Raw genomic sequence first — 27,348 nt, 5'->3', positions numbered from 1 at the left:
TGATTTTTCTGCGCCTGGTATGTTTATTGATTCTGTAATAGCCTGCCATCCATGGATTTAAAAGCCAAGAGGTTTCTTTGAAATAAACAGAAAATTTCAAATATAACAGCCCTACAACACATAAACAGTTCAAAACAAGCCTTGTGAACCACTGTGTGTGAATTAGCACACTGTTTGCTGTACATGGTGCCTGTTCATGCGCACACACTGCGACGTGAATGTATACTCAAAATAAGATGCATCCAACCTCCACTGAGAGTTTTAATTTCTTCTTGAGACCTGGGGAAGGGGTTAATCTTGAAGGACAACAACATCGGCAAATCAAGCTAACAATATTTTAACATGGCCTCCCAAAAGACAGGAGGAAGAGTTGAGACTGGGGCAGTTGTTTTTGAGGGGCAGCCACCAGAAAATAGGGGTAGTTGGAATGTCTGATATCCCACCCTAGTTCAGAATATTTGAAATTATCCATTTGGGTTCCCAGAGTGTTGACGGGCCTTCAGCAAAATTTGTTGATTAATCAGATGCAAAATCTCAGCTGAGAAATTCTTTATCAAGACCCAAAGACCACCAGAGTTCCACCCCCAAAAAGGTTGCTGGGAATTCCAAGAAGTATCCTGGTTTCAGCTTGGATCTGTACTGCGAGGTTGCACTGAACAGCCTCAAATTGTACCTTCTACCATGCAGACCCCAAAGAGAACAATTCGTCACCCCGAATAGTCTGATAAAGAGTTCTGTGAAGAGTGGAAGGATGTTCCCACACCAAGCAGGCCCAATTAGAGACAGTCGTTTATGGAAAAAAATATTTTTAAAATGACAGCGCAGTAAAAGATATCACAATATCCATTTTGTGTTTAAACATCAAGCTAAGCGCCTATTTTTTTCAGCTTATTTTTAAAAAGTCAGTTTAAAAAAAACACAAAATACTGATTCAAATAAGGAAAAGGAGGGAAAAGGGTCAGAAAGGCAAAAAGTTAAAACCCCCCCCCAAATCTCCCCCTCCTTTAAATGACCATTTTATAGGATAATAAAGAGGAATGTGTCACTCAAAGCATCATTGATTGCTTTGGTTGCCCCCCAAGAGAGGGAGAAAGTCTAAACTGAGCTCTTTCGTAACCGGAAGGATGACTTCATAAGAGCTTCTTTCGCTCTTTTAAGTTCTAATCAGGGCTTCTGGTCCAGCCAGGAGCGTTGAGGTCCTCATTTTTCATTTACAATATTCCTTCCGAAAGTCTGAAAGCAACAAAGAGGTGAAGAGTTAGTATTCAGAATTTTGTTCCAGGATTCCACCGAAACCGAAAATTCACTTCAGCATTTGTTCGACCCTTTCTGTGCTCGAAACAGACACCCCCAATAGAAGTCAGAGGACAGCAGTCTGAGAAACACGGCCGTGTTAAAACAGTCCGTAAAAATATAGAACAAAACAGAGCTTTTTTCTGGGAAAAGAGGTGGTGGAACTCAGTGGGTTGCCCTCGGGGAAAATGGTCACATGGCTGGTGGCCCCGCCCCCTGATCTCCAGACAGAGGGGGGTTTAGATTGCCCTCTGCGCCGCTCGGCGGCGCAGAGGGCAATCTACACTCCCCTCTGTCTGGAGATCAGGGGGTGGGGCCACCAGCCATGTGACCATTTTCAAGAGGTTCCGGAACTCCGTTCCCCGGAGTTCCTGCTGAAAAAAAGCCTTGGAAAAAAAGTCAATCGGATGCCCGAAAGGGAGAGCATGGCTAGAAACAAAGCAAAGGAATCTCATGACATCTCGAAGATTAATGGTAGGAAGAGCTTTCCTGGACCAGACTGGGGCCCACTTCACACTCCTTGGGGGAGGACCCGTGGATCAGGTGCCACAAAACTTTTTCGGGTTTCGCTGCAACATGGCTACCCCTCTGGAAGCTGAATAAATATATGACAAGCAAATTAAGGCAAAAAACACACACACCTGCTCAGCCAACAGGAAACACCTACTGGAAAAACAACAACTTGGTGTTGGGCAGCCATTGGAGAGGGGCAGCTACCTCATGGGCCAGCATCTAGGGTTGGCATTGTTGGGGGCACCTTCTGAGGCATCTGACGAAGAGAGCTGTGCTTCTCGAAAGCTTATGCTACAGTAAAGTTGGTTAGTCTTAGAAGTGCTACTGGAGTCTTTACTATTTTGCTACTACAGACTAACACAGCCAACTCCTCTGGATCTATGACCAATCTGGAGTTGGCACTGATGCCTCTTTCCATAATGGGAAGGCACCACAGAGAAAGGCCAGCACTGTCTCGCCCCCCAATCTTCCTAAAACAACAACATGGTGCAAAACAAGCCTTCTCTTGTGGATCTAGGAGAGCAGGAAAACATATGGACAGATATATTTAAAAAATCATTTGTTCCATGTCACAGCACCGTGCACCTGTCAATGCTAAAGACTTACACCGGTTTTGAAACCAGTCTAACTGTTGTGGCTTCCCCACAGAGAATTTATTTATCGATGTAAAGAAATTTTATGTCACAGAATCCTGAGAATTTATTCATCAACGTAAAGAATTTTCTTGCCACTTCTCCAGGGAACCTGCCTAGGTAGAGAACGGTAGTGTAGCAAGATCGCTAAGGGTTCCTTGGCAGATCTCCACCGTTACAGATCCTAATGTTCCATGGCATAAAGGAATTCAAGCTTCTAACACAGACACACCCTAAACCTTCACCTAGTACAATATTTACGAGGCAATCATGCAGGCAATTTGCACCAGCTGCCAAACTGGAGAATGCCAATTAACGTTACCAATTTACACCAGTGTTAGCAGGTTGTCAGAGCAGGATCATAGCATAGAGCTGTAGTTTGCAGCAGCGCCAGGTAAGGTCTGGAGACCTCTCAGAATTACAGCTGATCTCTGGACTACATGGATCAATTCCCCTGTAGAAAATGGCTGCTTTGGAGGGGGGGGGGGCTGTGATATTATATCCTGCTGAGATCCCTCCCTAAACCTTGCTCACCTCCGGCTCCACCCCCAAATCTCCAGGAACTTCTCAACCCAGAGATGGCAACCTCAATAGTCAATGGATTGTGAAGCTGCAAAAATAACACTAAAACAAAGCTTTGCCTGCTGTAGGGAGATTTTTGTCGGCACAATGGAAACAAGTATTCTAGCACAGCACCAGAGAGGGAAATGATGACTCGTCATCTACCAACCTATCGAAGCAAGTAATAACCGCCTGTAACTAAATTGTGGTGTTCCAAGGAGAAACCATAGATGGGACGAACAGAGCTGTTTGTTAAGCTATGCAAACGCTTCTCCCCCATCAGCAGTCGGCTCTGCAGACAGCAAGAGTCTGACACACCCTTTCCCAGCATGCCGAGGGAAATGGATCCATGCCGCCAACAGCAACCCGAAATAATCGTGTGCCGTCACAACCAACTTATGGCGACCCCTTATGGGATTTACGAGGCAAGAGATGAATAGGGGTGGTTTTCCATTGACTTCCTCTACACAGCACTGGCTAGGGTTGCCAGATCCAGGTTGGGAAATTCCTGGAGATTCCTGGGGTGGAGCTTGGAGAGGGCATGGTTTGGGGAGGGGAGGGGAGGGACCTCAGCAGGGTATAATGCCATAGAATCCACCTCCCAAAGCAGCCATTTTTGATCAGTAAATTGTATGTTGGCCCCAAAAACCTAATTAAAGGATTCCATGTTTGGGCCGTTAGCAGAGTCTATCGTTTAGCAGAGGAAGCGTGATTCTAGGTGGTTGTGAGCTGGTTCTGCTGGCTTGTGCATGTGCAGGAGAGAAAATAACAAGTATAAACTTGTTTATATTTAGAAAGGAAACAAGAGTTCTTTATTGTAGGAACTCCATACTCTGATAGGAAAGGAGGAGAGAAAGATCCTAACTACCTATCTATTCTAAGGATGGACATGGATGCCAGGACAAGTCCTGTATTTATGCTGCCAAAATGGAGGGAGGAGAAGGAGAGAGGTGTTGCCTGGAACCATGCCAGGAAGAGAAGAGGTGAGAGGGAGGAAGACAGGAGGAGGAAATCTTGAGAATAGAAATCTACACCTCAAAGGATGGTCAGAGCAGTAAACAGCTTGCCCTGACCTCGCTATCTTTCTAACTATTTGGTTTGTCCCCCTCTGAAACCAGAGGAAAGGGACAGCGCTGAATCTTCTTCCAATAATTTTCTCTAGGGGAACTGATCTCTGTCAGCTGGAGATCAGTTGTAATTCTGGGAGATCTCCAGCCACCACCTGGAGGCTGGCAACCCTACAGCAACTCCAGTCTTCCTCGGTGGTTTCCCATCCAAGTACTGACCAGGTCCAACCCTGCTTAGCTTCCCAGCTCTGATGAGACTGGGCTAGTCAGAGCTATTCAGGCTGCAGACAGCAACGCTTACCTTTGTCTAAGTCGATGTTCTTGGCTGGAATGTACTTGCTGTGCCCAGCCTTCTCCTTCAGGATATTGTTCTTATAATCTGTTGCAGGAAAAGAACTCAGTTCAGAAAACAGCTTTCCTTAGGTGGGGGACGGGAAAAGCCACTCATGCCCCCCCCCCAGCTCCCAAGGAGGTCATTGGGTCTGGTGATTTATCTCGAGTTGAAAACAGGCAGCCTGTTTTTTTGAGCTCTCAAGGCAAAGACAGATGTCCTGTTTTAAAAGCTACAACCATTTTTTCAGCCATGGCTTGAGTCCTGTGTGATGGATTTGACATGACAGAGCAGCAAACTAGAACCTGTGCTGAGTGCCTTTTTAAAAGAATAAGTGCCACATTTCGTTTGTATATGTGTTTACCCGTATCATTTTCAATGAAGGGTTTTGTTTTGTTTTAAGTTACAAAACTGCTTTGGGAATTGGGGGGATGAGATGGTGACGTTATATGCACACTCCAATAGGTGCCTTCCATAGAGCTAAGTCCAGCAGCACCTTTAAGATTAACCAACTTTATTGTACCATAAGCTTTCGAGAACCACAGCTCTCTTTGTCAGATGCATCTGATGAAGAGTGCTGTGGTTCACGAAAGCTTATGCTACAATAAAGTTGGTTAGTTTTAAAGGTGCTACTGAACTCTTTACTATTTTGCAACTACAGACTAACTACAGGCTAACTCCTCTGGTTCCATATATCTATCTTCTCTATTCAAAAAGATACCCCCCAACCTTTATGCTAAGAGACTGGCCTTGGAAAAGGTGTTTGTTTAGAAAGGAGCAAAATTTCAACAAGCCTTGGGATATATAGTTCTCAGAGACCCTGATGCCCAGACTTAATAATCCGGTACCCTGCTGGGGCTTTGGCTTTGGGAGGCTGCCAATTCAGTGTTCTAGACATCAAGGAGGAACAGAGGGCCACCAAGAGGCCTCCTTCTAGCCACAGCTGCCACCAAAATAAGTTTTTGGGGAAGAGACCAGCTGAAGTGGTGCGAAATAACGGTGCTGGGCTGATCTCAGTACGAGCTGAGCCTGAACTTTGGTGGGATTTGAACTCGGCGTGAAATGAGCTATGAGTTAGGGTGAACTCTCAAGTTTACCATTCAGAGCCCCTTCCATTTCGCGCTTTGCAGGGGTATCACCAGCATTTGGAAGGCAGCAACAGCATCCTCAACCTGCCTCTGCCGCTCTTAAAATGTTACAGCTGTCTGCACTTATGGCTTCTGAAAGTCTGGTGCTCAATACCAAGCCACTCTGAATCGCTCCAACACCTACCCAGCGTAATGTCTTCGCTTTTGTAGCTGGACAAATTGGTCATGTCAGCCGTAAACTCCCTGAGATTCACGTCTTTCCTAGGAAAGCAACAGAGGAAAAGGGTCAGGCTGGCCTAATATTTTGCCTACTCTTCTTGTAAAGCCGGGAGGCAGCAAGAATTTCGCATTGCTGGTCACCTAAGGCGTTCCGTTACTGGTGGCTAGAAAACACTTGCTTGGATCAGCATTGATGGCTTTGGAGTGGGGGAGGGTACCAGGAACTGAGTGCAAATGGGTACAGGTGCAGCTTTAAAGGCTGATCCCCCCAGCCCCCCTCAACATGCAGCATTTCCCCCTGTAGGAACCATATTGGTGGCAGAGAGAGCCCTCAAGTCATAGCTGACGTATGGCAACGCCTGGCGGGGTTTTCATGACAAGAGACTAACAGAGGTGGTTTGCTGTTGCCTGCCTCTGCAACCCTGGTCTTCACTGAAGGTCTCCCATCCAACTACTAACCAAGGCTGAACCTGGTTAGCTTTTGAGATCAGGCTCACCTGGGCTATCTAGGGCAGGGCAGGAACCATATTAAATCTCCCCAATGTTGACATTTGAATTAAACTTGCACACCCTTCCACTGTGTTACGGTCTAAACTGCTCCCTTCAAGGGCTGCTATTTTTTAAAAAAAACCAGACTACAAATTTTGAATTGCAATCCAAAACTGCATGTTAGCCGGGCCCTCACAACGAACAATTCCTAGAGTTGTGTGTCCCTTTCACACAAAGATTGACTCTCTACTTACTGGTCACATTTCTTCATGTTGTACTCGAAACCTAGAAAGAAGGGAGAAGCAGGGCATTCAGATGTGTCCTTTCGTCCCCGAAGACTAACAGAGCCATCACAGACCGACGGCACAAACCTAAGCAAACAGTTTTGGTGTCTGAAGATGGGAGCTCTCTGACTCTCGAAAGCTTCCACCTTGGAAATCTTGTTGGTCTCTAAGGTGCCACCGGACTCAAATCCTGCTGTTCCTACTCACCTAAACTATCCTAAGCAAAGTGATGCCTTCTAAAGACCATTAACATTGATGGGATTAGAAGAGTGTAAATCTGTTTGGGATTGCACAGCAGACTCCTCAGGGAATGTTTTGGGCACAATCTTTCTTTGATATTAGTGGCAAAACGGGCGATAATACAGCGATAGATGAGATGTCCATGCATGACTCATGGTTATCACAGTTAAATTAACAGGAACTTGCCTTAAACCAAGTCAAGTGATTGGTTGATGGAGCTCAATATTGTTTTCTCTAACTGGCAACAGATGACCGGGTCTTAGGCAGAGAGACTTCATTTCTCAGCACTTGGTAGTTTATGAACTGGACATGCTGGGGAATGAACCCTGTGACCTTTTCCACGCAACACAGGTGCCTACCTCTGCCACAGTCCCTCCTCTAGAATATATGACTTATACCAAGTCAGACAATTAGCCCGTCTAGTTTAGCATTGTCTCTCTTTCTCTGACATCCGTTCTGAAGGTTATGCCTCAGATCTCTTAACTGGAGATGCCCTCTTTTTAGCTGGGATCGAAACTGGGGCCTTCTGTGCACCTCCTAGTCCAATTTCAGACAAGCATGCAAAAGAAAAATTATAGGTAGATACACAGCAGCTATTAAGCCTGGCCCTGAAAAGGAAACCGAAACATTTCTTAAGAAATTTTACAACCCGCCTCTCTAGAGAACTGTTTCGAGACAGCTCGCACAGTCAAAAATTGCAATAAAAACTAAGAAACAAGAATTATTAACAATAAAGTAAGCCAGGGGCATAAAATCAGCACAAAGCAACTTTTGGTAGGCTAAAACGATATTCATAGAACAGGCTGAATCAAGAAACGAGAGTAACTTGTGTTACTCCGTAAAGTGTTTTATCACTGGAGCGATTGAACAGCACAAAGGTGTCTATATCCTGACCTCTTCTCCGGCGCTTGCGGGTGACGAGAACCACGAGGATAAGGAGGAGAATGAAAAGCAACAGTGTCGCCAAGATGTACCCCAGCTGTTGGAAGAAATGGGCTCGGCTCTCGGGAATAATGACGTTGATCACGTTGTGTCCACGGCCAGCGTTAGGATCTGGGTTAGCAGAGGGAGACCCAAGAACAAGGGATCGGTCAACAATTCTCCTTGGTGGAAAGAAAGTGGTAAGACGGACAAGATCCTGAACAGGGGAAGGTGAGGGCAGGCAGAAGCCAATCCGCAGTCTACGGGGGATCACTGGTCAGTTTCTGGTGGATGAGTCAGTACATGTCAGTTGCTGGGATTCTTGCAAAAGAGGTGGACTTTAGACTGATCCAGAGGGACGTTTGTGTTCTTGACAGGGCATGCTTAATATCACATAAAGTAATTACGTGTTACTTGTTAAGAGAATTCAAGTCGGCTCGCTAGAATATTGTTCATTTGATATACTATCGTAACAATAGGTTTAGCAAGTTTTCTGAATTCTCAGCTTTCATTTTTAAAAGATGTAAGTCTCTAGTATCCTCCCTTGTGAAGGTATGTCTTTCCCCTTATATCTCCAAAAGGGAAGGGGCTAGCAACTTTTTTTAAAAAAATGAAAGGTGGGAATTCAGAGAACACACTTGACCCGTTGTTGCTACAGTCTGTCAATATAGTGATATTCAAGTGCCAATTTTTGTAAAAAATTGCAAGAGCCCTGGTGGCCCAAGGCGGGGTGAGGGGGCACTTCTGGGGGATCAGGGCAGGGGAATCTGCCATGTAGAGGCCCTGTTGCTTCCGTGCTTTATCTGTAGCCTCCCTAGCATTGGGGAAACCATAAAACCCCAGTGTAGAAGACTCCTGTGACACTGATAGTAATGGTGCCAACCTCCAGATAGGGCCTGGAGTTCTCCCAGAATTAAAACTCATCTCTAGACTACAGAGATAAATTCTCCTGGAGAAAATTGCTGGTTTGGAGCATAGATTCTGTGGCATGTCGCCCTTCCACAAACGATGGCCTTTCCAGGCTCCGCCCCTGAATCTCCAGAAGTTCCTCACCCGGAATGGGCAACTCTAACTGGTAGCCATTTCAGTAATCCCCAGTAACCCTTGTCTTATACCTGTTTGCATGCCTAGTAACCCACATACTACTCATTAAAGAAAGGTAGCAAATTCTGTCTTGCAGAACTGCTCTGGAAACCAAGGGTCAAGAATGAATGCAGGCACACAGCAGTACGGGCAATACACGTTCTCACCATTTTGTGGCCATAGTGTTAGTAACTCGTTCAAGCAAGTACTCTGTGCAACTTTGGTTCCAGGATCTTGCGCTACAAAAGTGCCCAGCTGAGTGGCGTTAATCTTACCAGAAGGAAGGAGATTTTGTTGCCCCAAAAATTATCTTAAAGAAAAACATACACACACAAAATCTCAGACAGCAAGCCAGGAAATCATTCTTCGGCAGGGTGTAGCAGCTCAGTCTGTTGAGCCAGAGAGGGGAAGTGGAGCGCGAGCCTCCAACGTGGAATGCATCTCTGCACAACCCCACTAAGTAGGTCATGTTTAAAGGAGAGATTCTGAGCGATGTTTGTTCGGGAGAGCCAAAAAGAGTTAGGCAAGGGATTGATAAAGACATTCTTGTTCTGTTTTGTGGCAGAGGAGGCTTGGCTTTGTATCGGGATTCAAAGCAGAGGGTTCTCAGAACAAAATCTGGGGAAAGCTAGGCTGGAGACAGACCTGAGTTGCGGAGAAAATGGTGTTAGCTTTCCACTTCGGCTGATTTCCAAGGTGCTGGTTGATACCTTAGAAGCCCTCATACCTTGGGCCCTTGTTGTGCCCTCCTATGCCCTCTCATCTCCAATATCACCCAAGGAAACCCTATCGGAAGTTCCCTCCCCATCCCATATGCTCCAATCAGCTCAACTGATCATGGTCAGATCTTATTGTTCGGTCTCTGTTAGAGATCGGCATGAACTGAAATATGAACCAAAGTTCATCATGAACCGGGCTGATTCGTGGTTCATAAACCGGTGGTTCATCAGAGCCCATTTCTGATGAACTGCCACGAAATTTAGGCCAGTGTGTTTGTTTTGTTTTTTGGTTCGTCACTGAAGACAGTCTGGCCCGATCAATCAGTTTTCGAGGCAACGGGGAGTGGGGGGGGGGCTTTCTGCAGACCTTCTGCTACCCCGGAAGTGATGTTTTCACAAACCAAATGAAATGGTTCACGAACCCAGGGCAAGTTCGTGAAAGTTCGTGGTTCGTGAAACGTGACGAACCATGAACCGCATGCTTTGGTATTTTCCCAGTTCGTGCCCATCTCTAGTCACTGTCCTTGTGTTTGGCAGGAATGTCTTCTTAAAATTGTGTTGGACTTAGGGTCAAACCAGACATGCAGGTTTTTAAAGAGTTGGATTGAGGTTCCCCAGACCCAACTCAGGTTCCCGGCAGCCACACCGCAACTATTATCCCACCACCACCACCATATTGTAGATAGGGTTGCTAACTCCAGATTGTGAAATTCCTGGAGATTTGGGGTGGATCCTGGGAACAGCAGGGTATAATGCCATAAAGTCCACCTTCCAAAGCAGCCATTTCCTCCAGAGCTGCCTTCTTGCTCACTGATGAAGGTTCTACTCTGCCTATTACATACTGTATTAATTTACTCTGCAATTGCCTGTCCAGCAGTGTTTTAAAATCCAAGAAGCATTTGTCCTTTAGGTTACACACAATGTTCCTACAGTCTATTGTTATCATTCAAAATCGTTCCTAACTGCAAGTGAAAATTCTATGTGCCATGTGGCACCTTCTTGTTCACATGTGTGCACAGGAGATGAAATGCATCCCCCTCCGCTCGGAGATTTAACTTCTTAAAGAGCTGGGTCTTTCAAAACCTGCACATTTAGTTTGACCCTGTCACCAGAGCTCTTGATCTGTGAAGCTCACGTTTCTCAGCCCCTGCAGAAGTTACATCTCCGAGTGGAAGTGCATGCATTTCATCTCCTGTGCACACTTGTGAACAAGAGGGTGCCACATGGCACATAGAATTTATGTGCCATGTGGCTATGACAGCGATTAAATTTAGGTAGGGCCCCAGTTATGGAACTCTGGAAAATTTGGACGACACTTTCCACATTTAGAAACAGCCCTTGCCAGAACAAAAGCTGACCACACCATTTTGATTCTGCCCACTCTCCCAGGAGCACAGGGCAGTGAACACAGCTCTCTCCTTCCCTGTTTCGGCCTCAAAACAACCCTGCAAGGTAGGCCAGGTTGGCAAAGGGAGCTTGGCTCACAGTCACCCAGGGAGCTTCACGGACAGTCAATCAGGATCATTAAACAGCATAACTCTAGAGCCTGGCAGCTTGACATCAGAGTAAAAACTCCGTGGGGGTCGGGCGTTGTGTTGACAGGCGGTTCATGCTTTGCCACATGCACACAGATGAACAGCTGGAATAAATGACACGGCAGGGCTGGGGAAGGCAACTCTCATTGTGTAGAAAGGAGTTGAGCGTACGCTCAGCAGAACTTCTGCAACGAAGCAGCCTACAGAGTTAATAAGTAAATCGGACGGAGGGGGCCAAATTATCCCCACATCAAGAACAGCTCGACCCATCACAGCGCCCCAGTTTTGAAAAACAGCCTGGGAAAGGACAGCCACCCTAATTTCCACAATGACTGTCATTGCAGAAACTTCGCCCGAAAGCCACAGAGTTAACTTCGGCTTCTATGGCAGAGGCAGCGAAAATAGACGCTGGCTGTGTTGATATTGTCAGCAGAATAAAATTTCCTGTCTCGGCAAGCGTTCCAGGCCTTGGAGCCGTGCCTGGGATTAAGAGCATCCACAGCGGAGCTTTGGAAGCTCTGCTTTTCTTTATCTTTCTGGTCTTTTTTTTTTAAAAAAAGGCCCTGACCCTGTAGGAGTGGACATGGACTCCCACAGTCAGTCAAGAGTCTGTTGCAGCCGCTCTCTTGCTGAGTATACAAAGATCCATTTCCCATACCCTGCTTAGAAGGGGCTGGAGATGGGGAAGCAGACAGATGAGACGTTCCAGCCTGTCTTTCTTAAGATACAACATAAAATTCCCATCGATTCAGCAAGTTCTTCCTCGGATGTTTTATACACCAGAGGAGGCTCCACCCCAGAACTGTGGCAGAAGCCCAGCGCAGACACACAACCCCTAAACAGCTAACTAAACAACACTTAGCATTTATATACCGCTTTCAGTGTTCAAAGCATCTTACATAATTTTTTTTGGTAATCATCCCAATAGCCTTCTTACATAGGCCGTTGCTGTTATCTGCCACCATCTATACTGCAGATAGGGTTGTCAACTCCAGATTGTGACATTCCTGGAGATTTGAGGGTGGAGCCTGGGAAGGGCGGGATATAATGACATAGAGTCCACTCTTCAAAGCAGCCATTTCCTCCGGGGGAAATGACCTCTGTCTCCTGGAAACCAGTTGTAATTCCAGGCAATCCCCAGGCTGGAGGTTGGCAACTCTAATTGCAGAGAAAGGGGCTGAGAGCCAAGCTACAAGTGATGCCTTACACAGGTTGGACACTTGTCAGCTTCCCTCAAGTTTTGATGGGAAATGTAGGCGTCCTGGTTTTACAGCTTGGCTCTCCATTACAGCTGCAAGGCCAGGATGCCTACATTTCCCATCAAAACTTGAGGGAAGCTGACAAGCATCCAACCTGTGTTCGGCGTCACTTGTGGCTTGGCTCTGAGAGTGACTCGTCTGAAGGTCAAAACAGGGAAGGAGCCATGAATGGGTCTTGCCAACAATTTTTAAGAAGCAATTTCAGCTGTGCAGGGCACCAATTTGGGTCAGAATCATGTGGAGAGGGGAAGGGGGAGTTAACCTTCCAGCTCTCCACAGTTTTGTTAAAAATCGTCTTACCCCACACGTTGGTATTGCACCCACCTTTACAGATAGTGTAAGGGAGAGGGCTGTTTAGAGAAACCACAAGGGATTGAAAGAATTAAAGTCTCTTTGCCTTTCCTTGTATGGCCCCAATTCAAACCAGACCTATATGCGGGTGAAATTTTAGATGATCCAAGATCTGTTTCACAGGGGTGGTACCACGTCTTTTGTCACCCCCAAACACTGCTCTGCCCCAAGTTATTTGTGTGAAAGCAGGTCCTGCCATCTCATCTGACCATAAAGGCCACTTCGGGGACTAATGGCTGGGGCAAGATTTGAACTGGAGATTTCCCACATCTCAGAGTCTCTCTACATGAGATGCCTTGGCACCTGTACGTCAATTGTAGAGAGATGCAATGATAGCTGGGAAGCGTAGTTTAAAATGACAGAGCCTGCGGAGATCGCTCATCAGAGGGTTTGTTAATTTCATCTTCGCCTCCCCAAAGGCTCTGTCACTTTCACCTCTCCAGTCTAAAACTGTATGGGATCACAACCAGAGGGCAGCGAGGAATGGATATGGGCTGGAGCTGCCTTCCAGAGCTGGGCTTGGACCTGGAGAGGTTATAATGGACTGAAGTTTCCCTTCTGGCATTTCCCAGCCCCTTTACACTGCTCCACTGTATAACAAAGCCTTTGCCTTGCCACAGGCTCTGTCTTTTTAAACTACCCTTCCCAGCTTAGCATTGCATCTCCCGACATGTATTCTTCACGTGTCAGACGTCTCATGTAGAGAGAGACTCAATTCTTTCTCTCTTTACTACAATGCTGTCAGCCCTCGTGTGTCTTCAGGGATGGAGCCTCAAAAGCCCCTAAAGATAAAGATTTTTATTGGAATTTTGCTTAAAATCATTTCCTTTGAGAATCTGGCCGATTCCTTTGTTGCAGTTGAAATTCATTTCTGAGCAGTAAGGCGAGAGACTTCTCACAAGGTTTATCTGTTTTCTCAGATCTGGGAAATCTGATTGATTTCACGCCTGTTCCCAAAAGGTGGCCCCTTTAAAAATTTATCACATCGTCTGCAAATCTGATATTAAGCGGGCAATAAATATTAAAAGCACAATAAATATTTTAAAGTGATAATAAATGGAGAGTTTCACACCCAGCAGGCTAAAGATGATTAAGCTCTGGTTTCGACTTCTCTGTGCGATGGTAGTGATGAGTTTAAACAGAACAGATTAGAAAGCAATGGCTTTTTCTGAGATGGAGGGGTATGTGAGTCAGTTCTCCACTGTCTTGATCCTTACAGAACAGCAACTGAGGGCCAAGCTAGAAGTGACGAATTACACTTGAATGGCAAGTGAACAGACTCACGTGTATTCCTCCCTGTTCACTTGCACTCCACTCGATCACGTGATCGAGTGGAGTGCAAGTGAAGTGCAAGTGAACAGAGAGGAATACACGACGTGAGTCTGTTCACTTGCCATTCAAGTGTAATTCGTCACTTCTAGCTTGGCCCTGAGTTTCGGGGAATTCATGAGATTCACAGCAGTTTATTTAGGGTTAGAAATGAGGAGGCAAGCTTCCCCTTTGAACCATATAGTTTTGCCCAAATACCGGAGCATCCCTTGGCTGACGTCACTTCTGGATATGGCATCAGCATGTTACCAGCAACATGATAGTATTTCTAGCGAGCCCTCCCATGACCGAGTAAGTCCTCCATGGTACAACCCTACTCCCACGAGGGAAAACTCTTTGTGAGGCGGCAGCCATTTTATCCTTGCAAAGAGAGTCTCCTTTAAAGAGGAAACCACTTCTGTGTGGGAAGAACTTACCTGCAGCTGGTGCGTTGTGGCGGGTGATGTTCACCACCTTTTTTTCTGGTTCTGGCTCCATGACAGACACCTGGAAGATACGGCGCTCGTGAAGGCCACAGTAATGGTGGTGGAGATGGCAGGAGTAGGTTCCTTCATCGGCAGCCTCCAAACCAGATATCTTCAGGGAGAAATCACCCTGGCTGAAGGCTCTTTCAGTGATATTCATCTTTTGCCGGATGAAGAGAGGCCCATAGGAGCGCCTTTCCCCAGAGGCGTACAAGTCAATGAGGCGATCGGCCCGGTCGTGAGGCACGCCTGGCGGTTGCCGGTCCCAATGAACCACTTGCTGATCTTCTTCATTATACCGATCCGTCCAGATGTGATTTCGGTTGATACAAGGGAGCTCCACGGTACTTCCCTTCAAGGCCACAATCACAGCCTTCTCCCCGTCCCAATACTTCTTTGCGCCTTTCGCTACAGAAACCACAAAGAAGGGAGATATAAAGGCTTTGGTTTGGCCAGTTGATAACGTTTCACACTCCCTCTCACCCCCGCTAAAGGTGAGAGGTTTAGAGGTTACCAGACAACTTTGCTTTGGAGAAGAAGCAGGCACTCAAAACTTACAGGCGTTACGGAAGCCGCAGAAGCAAGAACACAGGCTGTACTGCATTCAAAGCAAGAGCCATTCAGCTACCCCAAAATCTAAACCCTAAGCTTTAATTTTCAATCTCCTTGCTCATCAGAGGGCTTAAATACACCCCAAGTTCTGCCTGGAGAACATGTGCTGGGAATTCAGTGTTGAAATTTAACTCTCCAGTGCATGGGGCCCCAATTTGTATCAAGACCGTGGCACATGGGGAAAGGGGTCTTATACCTTTCCCTCCCACACCATTTTCCCACCCTAAAATGGCCCCAGGAGGTCCTTATTTGTCCCGTTGAGGAAACATACATGTTCTGATGGGCTGGCTACGTGCAAACCAAAATGTTCCCGCAAATTTACTTTTAGTGTGAAGCATCTCCAGTGAAAATTAAATTCACAGCCCAGTTAAAGCCAGTTTGGTGTAGTGGTTAAGAGCAGCAGGACTCTAATCTGGAGAGCCAGGTTTGATTCCCCACTCCTCTGCTTGAATCCAAGTGGGTGACCCTGGGTCAGTCACAACTCTTTCAGAGCTCTCTCAGCCCCACCCACCTCACAGGGTGATTGTCGCAACGATAATAATAACATACTTTGTAAACTGCTCTGAGCGGGCATTAAGTTGTCCTGAAGGACGGTATATAAATCAAATGTTGTTTTTATTATTAAAGGTGCCTCAACCACTTGATCATTTTAGTTGCACCTTATTGGGGTGCCCTTTTCCAGAAGCAACACTAACAATAATAGGTCTTTCTAGAATTGATCCTTTCCTAATGCCCCACCCTGGAGTGTTCGCCGGTTCCGGCTAGTGTATAGGGCAGAATATCTCACTTATTTAATGGCCCCACATTATCGCAGAGCTTATTCGTTAGCTCGGTTTAATGTGCTACCTTCTGCGATACCTTATGGGAGATTCCATAAAACGCCGTATGCTAACAGGTTATGCACTTGTGCTCAGCGAGACACAGAAACCCTGGAACATGTTTTTTTGTATTGTACTTATTACTGTGATATACGTCCCGCACTCATTGACCCGCTGTTGAGAGAGCAAATCTGATAAATGTAAAGTTATCTTCCTATTGGCTACTCAGAACCAAAAAGTTATCGAAACTGTAGCTAAATTTTTGTATCTTGCATCTATGAGGCGAGTTGTGTATTTGTAGACTGAGTTCTGGTTGCGTTGAGTGTTTTTGTTAACATGGGCCGTTTCCACACGGCTTGCCTTATTCTGCAAAATAGTGAAATCTCGCGTAAAATCTCGTGAGAAGACGCTGTTATCGCGCGAGAAGACGCGATAACAGCGACTTCTTGTGAGATTTTGCTATTTTGCAGAATAAGGTAAGCCGTGTGGAAACGGCCATGGATGTAATGCCAATAAAGGTTGCTGCTGCTCGAAGTCTCTCTGGCCAGAGGCTGCGGTTTCCATCTCCGAAATGGAGTGGCTGCAGCTTCTCTTTTCTGCAGCTCCGTGACAGGAAATGCTCCGATGCCCACAAACATCTTAATCACGACTCCCTGGCCATTCATTTGCTCCTTGCTGAGCAACGAGACATCAGATCAGAGGCTGACTGGAACAAGCGCGTGAGTTTACAAGAGAGATTTTGAGCAGAACGAAAAACAAAACGGGAAGCACGGCCACACCGGCTCCTTTCCCACTCCAGATCTTTGCTGTGATGGCATTTACCTTTTGTGGTGACATCGAGTTGGATCTTCACTGATTCGTACAGATGACAGTAATGGTGGTGGAGGTTGCAAGAATAGATGCCCTGGTCGCTCTTGGCAACGTCTTCAATAAAACGAAAGTATGAGAGAGGAGAGAGACCGCACAATATTAGCATCAAGACAACTGATTGAGAACCAGGGTGGTATAATGGTTAGAGCAAAGAGTCTCAAACTCTCTGAAGTGGGGCCTAACTCTTCAGAAGTTCGCGCCTAGGGGTCCTTAACCGTTTTGAACCTGTGGGCACTTTTGGAGTTCTGATATAGGGTGGTGAGCATAACTACAAAATGGCTGCCGTTGAGGAGGAGCCAAACACACAGAGGAAGCTAAGATGCAGGGGAGAAGAGAGGGGTAGTTTAAAAAATACACTGGGAAGAAGGAGTGAGAGAGAATAAAAATCAACACTGTGGTGGCGGCTGCCACTGAAACATCTGTATAGCCAGTGGGATTTTCAATGGCCAATTGGATATCCTGTTGGCAAGAGCCCCACACTTTCTAAAACTCTTGATGAACACTTGAAAAGTTATTGTTAGGCTCCATGGTGCCCACGGGCACCATGTTGGGGACCCCTGTTTGAACACATCCCTGAAGGGATGTTGGCAGCATAAGTCCAAGAAGTAACAGGCATAAGCTATACCTATTACCTCCAACATCATTCATGGATGGGAGCAAGCTGAATTCCTGGGAATACATTCCTGGCGTGCAGGGCAAACCAGGGGAGAAAGAGAGAATGTGGCATCTCCCCCTTCTCTTCTAATTTTCCCATTGCTGGGAGAAGAAAGGTCCAGAGATTCTTCTCTATGTTCAGTTGTTTTAAGTTTTTGAGTTAGGGCCAAGCTACAAGTGACGAATGACACTTGAACAGCAAGTGTATTTCTCCCTGTTCACTTGCCCTCCACTCAATCCACTTGCCATTCAAGTGTCATTCGTCACTTGTAGCTTGGCCCCCAGTCTCAGACACTAACTATGGCATATGTGTCAGACAAAGAGAATAGAAATTGAGGTTCAAATCCACGTGTTTTTTTCTCTCCAACTTTCCCATTTTAAACAACGAGTAATTTGCAAATAGGGTGATGTCGGTGGAGAATGCAGTGGTTCTCAGTACCTTTGATCACCAACGAGAAGTTGCCCTCCTCAAATGCGGTATCGGGCATAAATATCCGGCCTTTGTTGTAGTCACTGTAGACTCGCTGCTCCCCGGCAGAATACATGTCACACAGTCTCTCGCTGTTATAATCATACTGGTTTCGGTACAAGTCCCAGTGGACCACGCGTTGGCGGTCATTCAGGCGGTCCTGGGTCCATACCATCCGGTAGCTCTTGCAAGGCAAGGCCATTTGGGAACCTGCCCTGGCGGTAAAGTTCAGCACGGACACCACCACGCTCTCAGGATTGGACGCATCTGCAGGGACTGTGAAACGGACAGAGGGGAGAAGGTGATATAGGAAGACAAATCCTTGCATGTGACGAAGAGAGCTGTGGTTTTTGAAAGCTTCTGCTACAATAAAGTTGGTTGGTCTTAAAGATGCTACTGGACTCTACTATTTTGCAACTACAGACTAACACGGCTAACTCCTCTGAATTTGTAACAAGGGGATCTCACTGTCTGTCAGGACTCAAACCTCAGAACAGTGGGATAAAGGTTACAGTGTCTAAAAGTGGGTTCCTATGCCAATCACGACACAGCCACAAACTCACTCAGTAAATTTAGGTAGGACGCTATCTCTTGGCGTCATCTTGCCTTTTACAATATGGAGGTGAGACTAAGATTTCTCTGTCTTAAATAGGGTGGTGGCTGGAGATCTCCTTGAATTACAACTGATCTCTATGCGACAGAGCTCAGTTCCGCTGCAAAAAAGGCTATTTTGGAAGGTGGACTCTTTGGCATTATACCCCGCTGATGTCCCTCCCCTTCCTGAACCCTAACCCTCCACAGATTCCATTCCCAAAATCTCCAAGGATTTCCCAACCCAGCCCTGGCAATCCTAAAAAGGGCTGTAGGAAGAACTGCATGTGTTATATAAATTCTAAGTGGGGTGTGGTGGTTGGAGTGCTGGGCTGTTTTCACGTGTGCCCTGGGAGATCGTGCAAACTCACGCCATGAAGCGTCTTCCTAGCACAATCTCCCAGCACGATCTCCTTTACTGGCCCGATGACGTCAGAAAAAGTGCCATTAAATGGGATCGTGCTGGGAAATCGCGTTAGGGAGACGCTTTTATGCCAGGAGTTTCGCACAATCTTCCAGGTGCGTAGCCGTGTGAAAACAGCCCTGGACTAGGATTTGGAGACAAAGGCAGTGCTATGGAAGCTCACTCAGTGATCTTGGGCTGATCACATACTCTCAGCCTAGCCTACCTCACAGGGTTGCTGTGAGGATAAAATGGAGGAAATGGGACCAACATAAGTTGCTTTGTGTCCCAGCGGGGAGAAAGGCGTAGTATAAATGAAGTAAATAAATAAAAGAACTGTTATTTTATCGTTATCATTATTGTTATTATTACTTACCTGAGTAGGGATGAACAAGAGTTTCTGAAAAGAAAGAGACAGAAAAATAAATTAGTGGCAAAAGTCAGATGAGAATTTGAACATTGTTCTCTCTCATACTTTTACATGTTCATTTGGTGTGCCGTGATATACCAGCTCAAAGTCCGAAAAACCATTTTTGCTCATTCCTTCTTGGCACTGCCAACAATCCTGCTGGTATAACACAGCCTCTCCCCCCCACCCAATATACCAAAACTCCTTTTATTGTACTGAGTGACAAAATATTGAAGTTGCTTCTTTCTGAAAATCTTGCCCCAAAGTCTCTGCCGGCTGCTTCCCTCTACCTCAGAAGCTCCCACCTGGGCCGATTCCAGACGACTAACCTGAAGGCGCTGCATGCCACCATGTTCCGGATCGCGACGGGGAAAACGCGAAATATCGCATTTTCTCGCGCGAGTTTGGCGCGACGTCGCGCCAAACTCACGCGAGAAAACGCGATATTTCGCGTTTTCCCCGTCGCGATCCAGAACATGGCAGCATGCAGCGCCTTCAGGTTAGTCGTCTGGAATCGGCCCTTGTAACATGATCCAAGCTCAGGACCAGTTCCAAGCATTTAGTCACCCCAAGCAAAGGGCTCCTATTTCCCCTGTGCACCACTAATGGAAGGAAGCAAGCGATGTTCTGCGCTGCATCCATGCTGTCCTCAAGGGGCCATCCTGAACTGTTGTTTGGTTGAAGAACTGGCCCTTTGCAAGCTATATAAAGCTTAAACTCCTCCCCACTTGTTACATCACTTCCTATGAAGGACACCAGGCAGGGGCAACCAAAGAAAATAAATAAATTTTACTGCCTGTCCTAACTATTGTCCATTATTGTACTTTACTCAGTGAATGTCCAAGCTGTTTGACTATATTGTATTTTCACTCACACTGTGTAATTTGCCTTGGATCGCAGTGAGAAAGGCAGACTATAATAAAAAATAATAATGCTAAAAAGATCCTCTGACAACATGTAATTCTGCTGTGGGGAGAGATGTTATGATTCAGTTACACCTGATGTAACCAATGTAAATTGGGTAGAATTTCTCACTCTCCCAATGAATGCTGATTGGAAGGAGACAAGGCCAGAGCAGCTATTCATCCAGAGACACAGCAGAGACCCTCATCTTTAGGTTGGTACTTCATGGCGGGCACAAGAAGCCCTTGATGGTTTCACATCTTTCTCACAGCATGGTTCTAGTGCAGCTCAATGTTTGGGAATTATCTCAAGGCCAGCCATGTTTCAAGACCTGTTTTTCTTGCTGCTGGAGTTCCTCGAATGGCTGACATTTCTGAAAGAGAACCAGCTGGCCGTAAGCACGACTTTTCCTCTCCTCTGTCATTTGTGGTCTGAGAGCTCAAAAGACACTGCCGACAACTATGTTCCCGCCCCAAATTATGGCTCTGCAGAGGCCAAATTGCAGGCCCCGCTTTGCCAAGGTAGCACCAACGAGCAGCGTATGATGGAATGCAGATGAAAGCCCCACGATGGAGGATTTTGGGGCCTGGCTGATGTAGCCCCTGAAGGGGCACAGTTGACAGGGGTTACGCTGCCATTTTTACCATACCACATTCCAGCCCGTGTGACATTCGCTTGAGTGCCAGAATACTTTTTCCAGCTGTGCATAAAGGCATCCAGGCTTGTTTCTGCTTTTCTATTTAATGCACGGAGCATTTGGGGGGCTTTGCAGATTCTATGGATCCAATATGTGACTGTGCCATTTCTGAAAGTTTGGCTCGTTTTTCAAAAAGCAGGAAACGTACCATATGTGCTATTGGGCCAGAACAGTACGATCTCCAAGCAAAGAACAGCTGTCAACCCTGCTTTGGGTTTATTACGCTGGTTATATCTGCCACCTTGATAAAGACCACCCCCAATTCCCTGATCTCCTGCCACTGAAACAGGGTGAACTGGGAAGGTATTGTGTGCTTGTTATGTGGGCAGCTTTAAGCCTGGGGAACAGTTGCCCAACTTCAGGTTGTGGCTGGAGATCTCCCAGAATTACAACTGATCTCCAGGCCAGAGACCAGTACCCCGGGAGAAAATGGCTGCTTTGGGACGTGGACTGTATGGCATTATAAACTGCTGAGGTGAGGTCCCTCCCCTCCCCAAACTCCACCCTTCTTAGGCTCCACCCCCCAAATCTCCAGGAATTTCCTAACCCGGAGCTGGCAACCCTAGTTGTCTATTCTAGCCTTGGCAGTTCTCTGGAATTGTCACCATGGTGAATTAAGGATGAGTGTAAACTTAAAGGTTAACACCTTTCAAGCGAGTCAAGGAAAAGCTATATTAATGATCCAAGTTCACTGAGCCAAGGCAGGGCCGTATTATTCATAAGGCTGACTAGGCCGAAGCCTAAGGGCCTCGCAGGGACTAAGGACCCATCACATTTTTTTGCTGAGGCACCCCGCCCCCATAAATTACAATTAATTGATTCTCTTATATGACCTCTTTTAATAAGATAATTAACTGCTTCCTTATTGAAACAAGAGTGATTCCGCACACGTTGGATAATGCACTTCCAATCCTCTTTGTAGATCATTTGGAATGGATTTTTTTGTGTGCGGAACAAAAAATCCACCTCAAACGATTGATAAAGTGCATTGAAAGTGCATTATCCAACGTGTGTGGAATCAGTTGTCTCTTATATTAAAACAATTATCCATACATTATATATTTTAAATAATAAAAAAAATATTTACTTCAAAATATTACAGTATCGAACAATTATACCCCCCAAATATGCTTTCCTGAAGAGTTCTCCTCGCAAAATAAAAAATATTTTAAAAATTGCGAATAGAATTCTTCAGGAGACCCTTAAAATGGATATAGGGCTACATACTGTGGTCGAGTACCTACAATACCAGGGGTCAGGCTGTCCGCTGTAGTGGGGTTAAAGATTGAAGTGCCAGAGGGGGCCCGAAATGCCTGAAAGCCTAGGCCATGGGTTAATACGGCCATGAGCTAAGGGCAATTTTTTGGGGGACAGACTAGGTCTTGTGCCGAGAGAGAGAATTTTTGTTGAGGAAGCCAGGATGTGAAAGAGAGACCCAGAATTGTTTTTAATCCCCTCCAGTATTTAAGTGCATCAGCAGACATGATCGACATTTAGAGGAGTTCGCTGTGTTAGTCTGTAGTTAGAAAATAGTAAAGAGTCCAGTAGCACCTTTGAGACTAACCAACTTTATTGTAGCATAAGCTTTCAAGAACCACAGCTCTCTTCGTCAGAGGCATCGTCAGCTTTCGAGAACCACAGCTCTCTTTATCAGATGCATTGTCAGCTTTTGAGAACTTTCTGATGATGCATCTGATGAAGAGAGCTGTGGTTCTCGAAAGCTTATGCTACAATAAAGTTGGTTAGTCTTAAAGGTGCTATTGGACTCTTTACTATGATCAACACTGCAATCCTAAAAAGCATTACTCCAGTCTAAGCCCATTGAAATCAGTGAGCTTAGTCTGAAGAAACTCAGTTTAGGGTTGCACTGTAGGTCACACAAGCACAGCAATCTCATGTATCCTTTGCAGGTGCCAGCCCCAGCATCGCCAGTCCACAGCTCTCTCATGCAGCAGGATTTGGGAAAGACCTTTCTTTGCAAGAGCCAGTGGAGGGCTGCTGCCTGTCCAAAGAGACAGGACTGAGCTAAAGGATCTGACTTGGTGCAAGCCGGCTTCCTAACTAAGTCGTTGGGGAGGGTCCGACGTGCAGAACGCCATGCTCTGCACAAAAACGGTCCCCAGTTTAACATCTGGCACCTGAGCATCCCCAGCTAAAAGGACCCCAGGTTGCCAAGCCTGGTTGAGTCGATGCTGGAGCTTCAGAGTAAACACCAGTTTGCTGCATAGGAAGATGAGGCCCCTCCTTTCCCTTGGTCAAGTGTGCAGAAAGCCCAAAGCCTGGGTGGAACCGGCTCCAGGTGCAGCAACTTGCGAGATGGCTGGGCGGGACCTCTTCACTTCTCCCAAAGCAGCGACGCTTTCCTCCAAGGCAGGGTCATGGCAGATTCCAAACTGGGTCAGGCACGCACCCAAACACATGTCTGACTTGTCTAGACTCAACAAGGCAATCCACCCATGTAGTCCTTCCAACACTTAAAAAATATGAAATTACTAGCAAAGAGGCGGTCGTTCCTGCAGAGCGGGCAAGAGATACATGGCATCCTTCTTATTGGCCCAGCTTCCATTTTGGGGGGATAATATTGGGAAATATCACATACATATATATACAATGCCCTGACATGGATAGCCCAGGAGAGCCTGATCTTGTCAGATCTCAGAAGCTAAGCAGGGTCAGCCTTGGTTAGTACTTGGATGGGAGACCTTCAATGAAGACCAGGGTTGCCGAGGCAGGCAATGGCAAACCACCTCTCTTAGCCTTGAAAACCCCACCAGGGGGCGCCATAAGTCAGCTATGACTCGAGGGCACTCTCCACCACCACATATATAACAGACCCATAACTGTTCAGCCATCTCAATGTTAGATATTGTGAATATGATTATTTATTATTATTTATTTATAATCCACCTTTCTCACTAAGGGCCAAGCTACAAGTGACAAATGACACTTGAACAGCAAGTGGATTGAGTGGAGGGCAAGTGAACAGGGAGAAATACACTTGCTGTTCAAGTGTCATTCGTCACTTGTAGCTTGGCCCTAAGATCCAAGGCGGATTACACAGTGCAAGTGAAATACAACATAATCAACCTGCCAGGATATTCATGGAGCAAAGTACAACAATGAACACAGGACATTCAGCGAAACAGATACAATAGGATATGGTAGCAGAAAATTTGAAAACGAGCCTGAAGCCATGCACAGAGATGAAATCTTTCTGAAACAAAGCATATCTCTAATTTCCATGGCATGTTTAGCAACATGGAGACTCCCTAGTAGGCACATGTCTGTATCAGCATACCCTACAGAGTAGCGTATAGTCCCTTTCCCTACCAAAGCATCTCTGAGCTACTTCTTACGACACAGCCCTATAACCTGGGTAGAAAGCCTTCCTAAATAATTCAGTTTTGCCTAGTTTGCAGAAAGCCACGAAACTGGGAGCTGTCCTGACCTCCTCAGGCAGATCGTTTCATGGGGCTACCACACGTGTAATTTCTGGTGTGGGACAGGTATGCTAGGACAAATGTCACCTGAACGCTTTTGGTCATTTTATATTAAGCTTCATTGGTCATTAAAAAACATTGCCAGGAAAAAATAACTTCAGCAAGCATTTTCACGCTTCTCGGTAACTTTCCACTGGGCTCCCCAACAAGGAAAAGTTTCTTTACTTTGGATCTACTTACAAAATCTCCTTTTTAAAAAAAGGCTTTACAGCACAAACAGGAAAGGAACACACAATTTTGCAACTTGCTATGAATGGCTCTTGTCACATTGAACCCTGAGCAGGAGCGATACAAACCAAGTATAGTGAAATCTTTTATTAGCTCAGTTCCCAGGAGGGATAACTGTAGTCAGGCTCTTGGATTTTGCAGAATTCTTCATTAGCAAGGAGATTTGTATAGTTCAAAACCTTGCACAGATCTACACAAGCAAACCTTTTCTCCCCATACATTTTGGTAGTAGAATCTTGCATGACTTGTGCCAAAGCTGATCTGTTATTCCTCTCCCAGCCCTGGTCTGTCTCAACAGGACCACAAAGAGGTGCTTAATTATTGTAAAGACAATTAACAGCGGAATAAACAAAAGCTGCCATTCAGAATTATATCAAAGCTGTCACTCAAAAGAAGCGTGTTTTTCTTCCAGGCCCACCAATTCGCCCTTAGTGCAGTCCTAAGAAGAGTCACACCGGTCTAAGTCCATTGATTTCAATGGACTTAAACTGGAGTGACTCCGATTAGGATCGCACTGTTAATCATCTAAAAACTCTGCATTGACTGATCTGAGTAAACCACTTATAGCTTGCCTCCTTCTAGGGGAGGTGGTAGGGCATCTGGTTTGGCATCCAGAGGTCTCATGTTTGATCCCCAGAAAGAAAAACTTTCTCAAAGCCATGCCCTGATTCCAAGCCATCAGTTCAGGGCACAGAGGGAAAAAGAGGGATTCCTGCCAAAAAATAAAACCTTTTCAATGAAGACCCTGGAGTACTTGCTGTGAGGGGTTTGGGGATCGATCTGTCATGGACTGCCAGCCCTAGAACTGACAGTAGCACTCGAACATGGGTCTCCCTGGTGGCCACTCTTGTACCAACTATATTGCAATGTCGCTGGAGGCAATGGTAGCACTCCAGGTAAGACTGCCACTGTTTTTAATTGGCTCTGCTCCTGTGCCTTTTCCCAGCTACAGATCTAGCAGGTGACCCTTCTCCCAGCTTTCCCCGCTAGATTTTCACATGCCCGTTAAGGGCACAGGAGCAGTACAGATTTTAAACGGTGGCAAAGCCCTCCTGTGACAGTTTTCAGCCCAATGACAATTAGGTCAGTAAGATGCAACATGTAATGTCAGCAGGGGTGCCTTTAAACAGCAGCTTCATTCAACAGGCACAGCTTTCATATCCATGACAATGCAACGGGGAAGCTTTGTCTGTTGGATTTCTGCCTGTTACACTTCCTTAGAAAGCCTATATGCCTTTTTTACTGTCACACCCCCTCCCCTCCGCTGGATTCTGGCTGGCCAAGGAGGCCAATTGAGCAAAGCCCTGTAAAATAAAGCGCCATCAGCACAAAACTTACATAACATGGTTCATGTTTCCACTCATCCTTGTCGGAGAAAGGATACCAGGAACATAAAGCTAGCTAATTGCAAAAAAAACCATGCAAACTATCATTTTCTAGATCACACCCTCCAAAAAGGGTCCCTCCAAAATCCATATTTTGCTCTGAACAGGAAGGAAAAAAACAGCAAATTCCTCCTTTCCAAGCTTACCTCGCAAAAGTAACAGCAGACACCAGAGGAATCGTCTCGCAGGCTCCATGGTTCTTGCGTTCAGCTCTCTGGCTTTTCCCTTGAAAAGCCAAATTTTTGCAGGCTGTTTCCCTACTCTCCTTGCTTGCTTGAAAACACTTATGATCTCATCAGTTTACAACTCAAAAAACATGAGCGCACAGCCCTCCGCCCTCCCCGTACCTCCAAGTTTAACTCCTCACCTCCTCTTTGCTCTCCGTTCCCCCTGTCTTTCCCCCCACAACTCTCTTTCTACATCACAGACTTGCCTTCTGAACTTTTCCTTTGCCCTTTTCTTCCAAGCTTCCTTTGATGTAGCAGTTTATCTAGTGAGTTTCTGCTGGCCCCATGCAACCACCCCTTCCAAAAGCAACCTCCACCCCACCCACCACCCTGCCCGGTATGGTATTAATTTTCTTGGATATTTACAAAAAGCTGCTCTTTCCTTTGACATTCTGCCAAGGCATTGGCCTGGGTTCTGTTTCTTTCTCTCCCTTCCCCTTGCCTTGCCTTCCCTTGCGGGTTTTTGATCTTCTGTCTCCTCTCTGCACGGTTTTTGCTGGGATCACAAAAGATGGTGCAGAAAACAGAGTGGCTAATGTTTGCCCAGAAGTGGCCAGTCAGCAGGCAGTTTCACGGAGACGAGAAAGCCCCTCCGTGATACTCTTTTGCGTTCCTCGCATCTCCAAGCATTTTGGGAGGCGGTCCTAAGAGAGAACTGGAGATTTATACGGGTTTTGTGACATCTGTTTACAAACATGTAAGGGAAGAATCCCAACATACAATTTTCAAGCAGCACCAGTCCCTCCTTCCCCAAGGCAAATGGCAAGTCCTCGGAAATATCCTCCTGGCCAAACTCAAGACATTTGTCTCCTTTGCTCATTGCCTTCCAACTTCCCAAGATACTTTTAGGCGAGCAGCCATGTTGGTCTGCAGTAGAGCAGCAGGGCCAGAGTCCGGTGGGACTTTAGAAACCAACGAGATTTTTAGGGTGTGAACTTTCGAGAGTCAACACTACTTTCTTCACACGATGTCGTGCAAAACTCGCGAGAAGACGCTATCTTCCACGTTTTTTTTGCGACGTTCTGCAGCGTTCTGGATGAAGGTGAGTCGTGTGGAAACGGCCAATATCTGGTCCAAGTTCACCCAACTAGCTTAATGTCCAGGTGGGAATTTGAACCCTGGTCTTAATCCAGCACTCAAACCATCACACTACCTAGCCAAAAGAAAAAAAGCCTTAGCGAGATTCTTTAAATTTCTGGTCTGC

General features: G+C 46.1%; 1 protein-coding gene across 1 annotated transcript; it reads right to left on the bottom strand.

The window, feature by feature from the left end:
* On the bottom strand, positions 1 to 26,706 carry MXRA8 (matrix remodeling associated 8). The gene is made up of 10 exons (XM_055002013.1): positions 26,064 to 26,706; positions 19,172 to 19,195; positions 17,772 to 18,077; positions 16,631 to 16,732; positions 14,331 to 14,786; positions 7,612 to 7,770; positions 6,448 to 6,478; positions 5,670 to 5,746; positions 4,368 to 4,445; positions 1 to 1,233 (listed from the first exon to the last, which is right to left on the bottom strand). The coding sequence occupies exons 1-10, from the start codon at positions 26,110 to 26,112 to the stop codon at positions 1,208 to 1,210; spliced, it is 1,308 nt and encodes a 435-aa protein (XP_054857988.1). The 5' UTR covers positions 26,113 to 26,706; the 3' UTR covers positions 1 to 1,207.
* Between the last annotated feature and the right edge of the window lie 642 nt (positions 26,707 to 27,348).

Source organism: Eublepharis macularius, chromosome 17, assembly GCF_028583425.1.
Source record: "Eublepharis macularius isolate TG4126 chromosome 17, MPM_Emac_v1.0, whole genome shotgun sequence".
Taxonomy (NCBI): Eukaryota; Metazoa; Chordata; class Lepidosauria; order Squamata; family Eublepharidae; genus Eublepharis; species Eublepharis macularius.
Note: the sequence above shows the minus strand (reverse complement) of the source record. Positions and strands in the feature narration are given on the sequence as shown.

Excerpts from the sequence above, each read along its gene's own strand:
- MXRA8 (XM_055002013.1), bottom strand. The coding sequence starts at position 26,112 with ATGGAGCCTGCGAGACGATTCCTCTGGTGTCTGCTGTTACTTTTGCGA. Across the intron at positions 5,747-6,447 it reads AACATGAAGAAATGTGACCA|GAAAGACGTGAATCTCAGGG; the intron begins GTAAGTAGAGAG and ends TTGCTTTCCTAG. Across the intron at positions 4,446-5,669 it reads AAGCGAAGACATTACGCTGG|ATTATAAGAACAATATCCTG; the intron begins GTAGGTGTTGGA and ends TTCCTGCAACAG.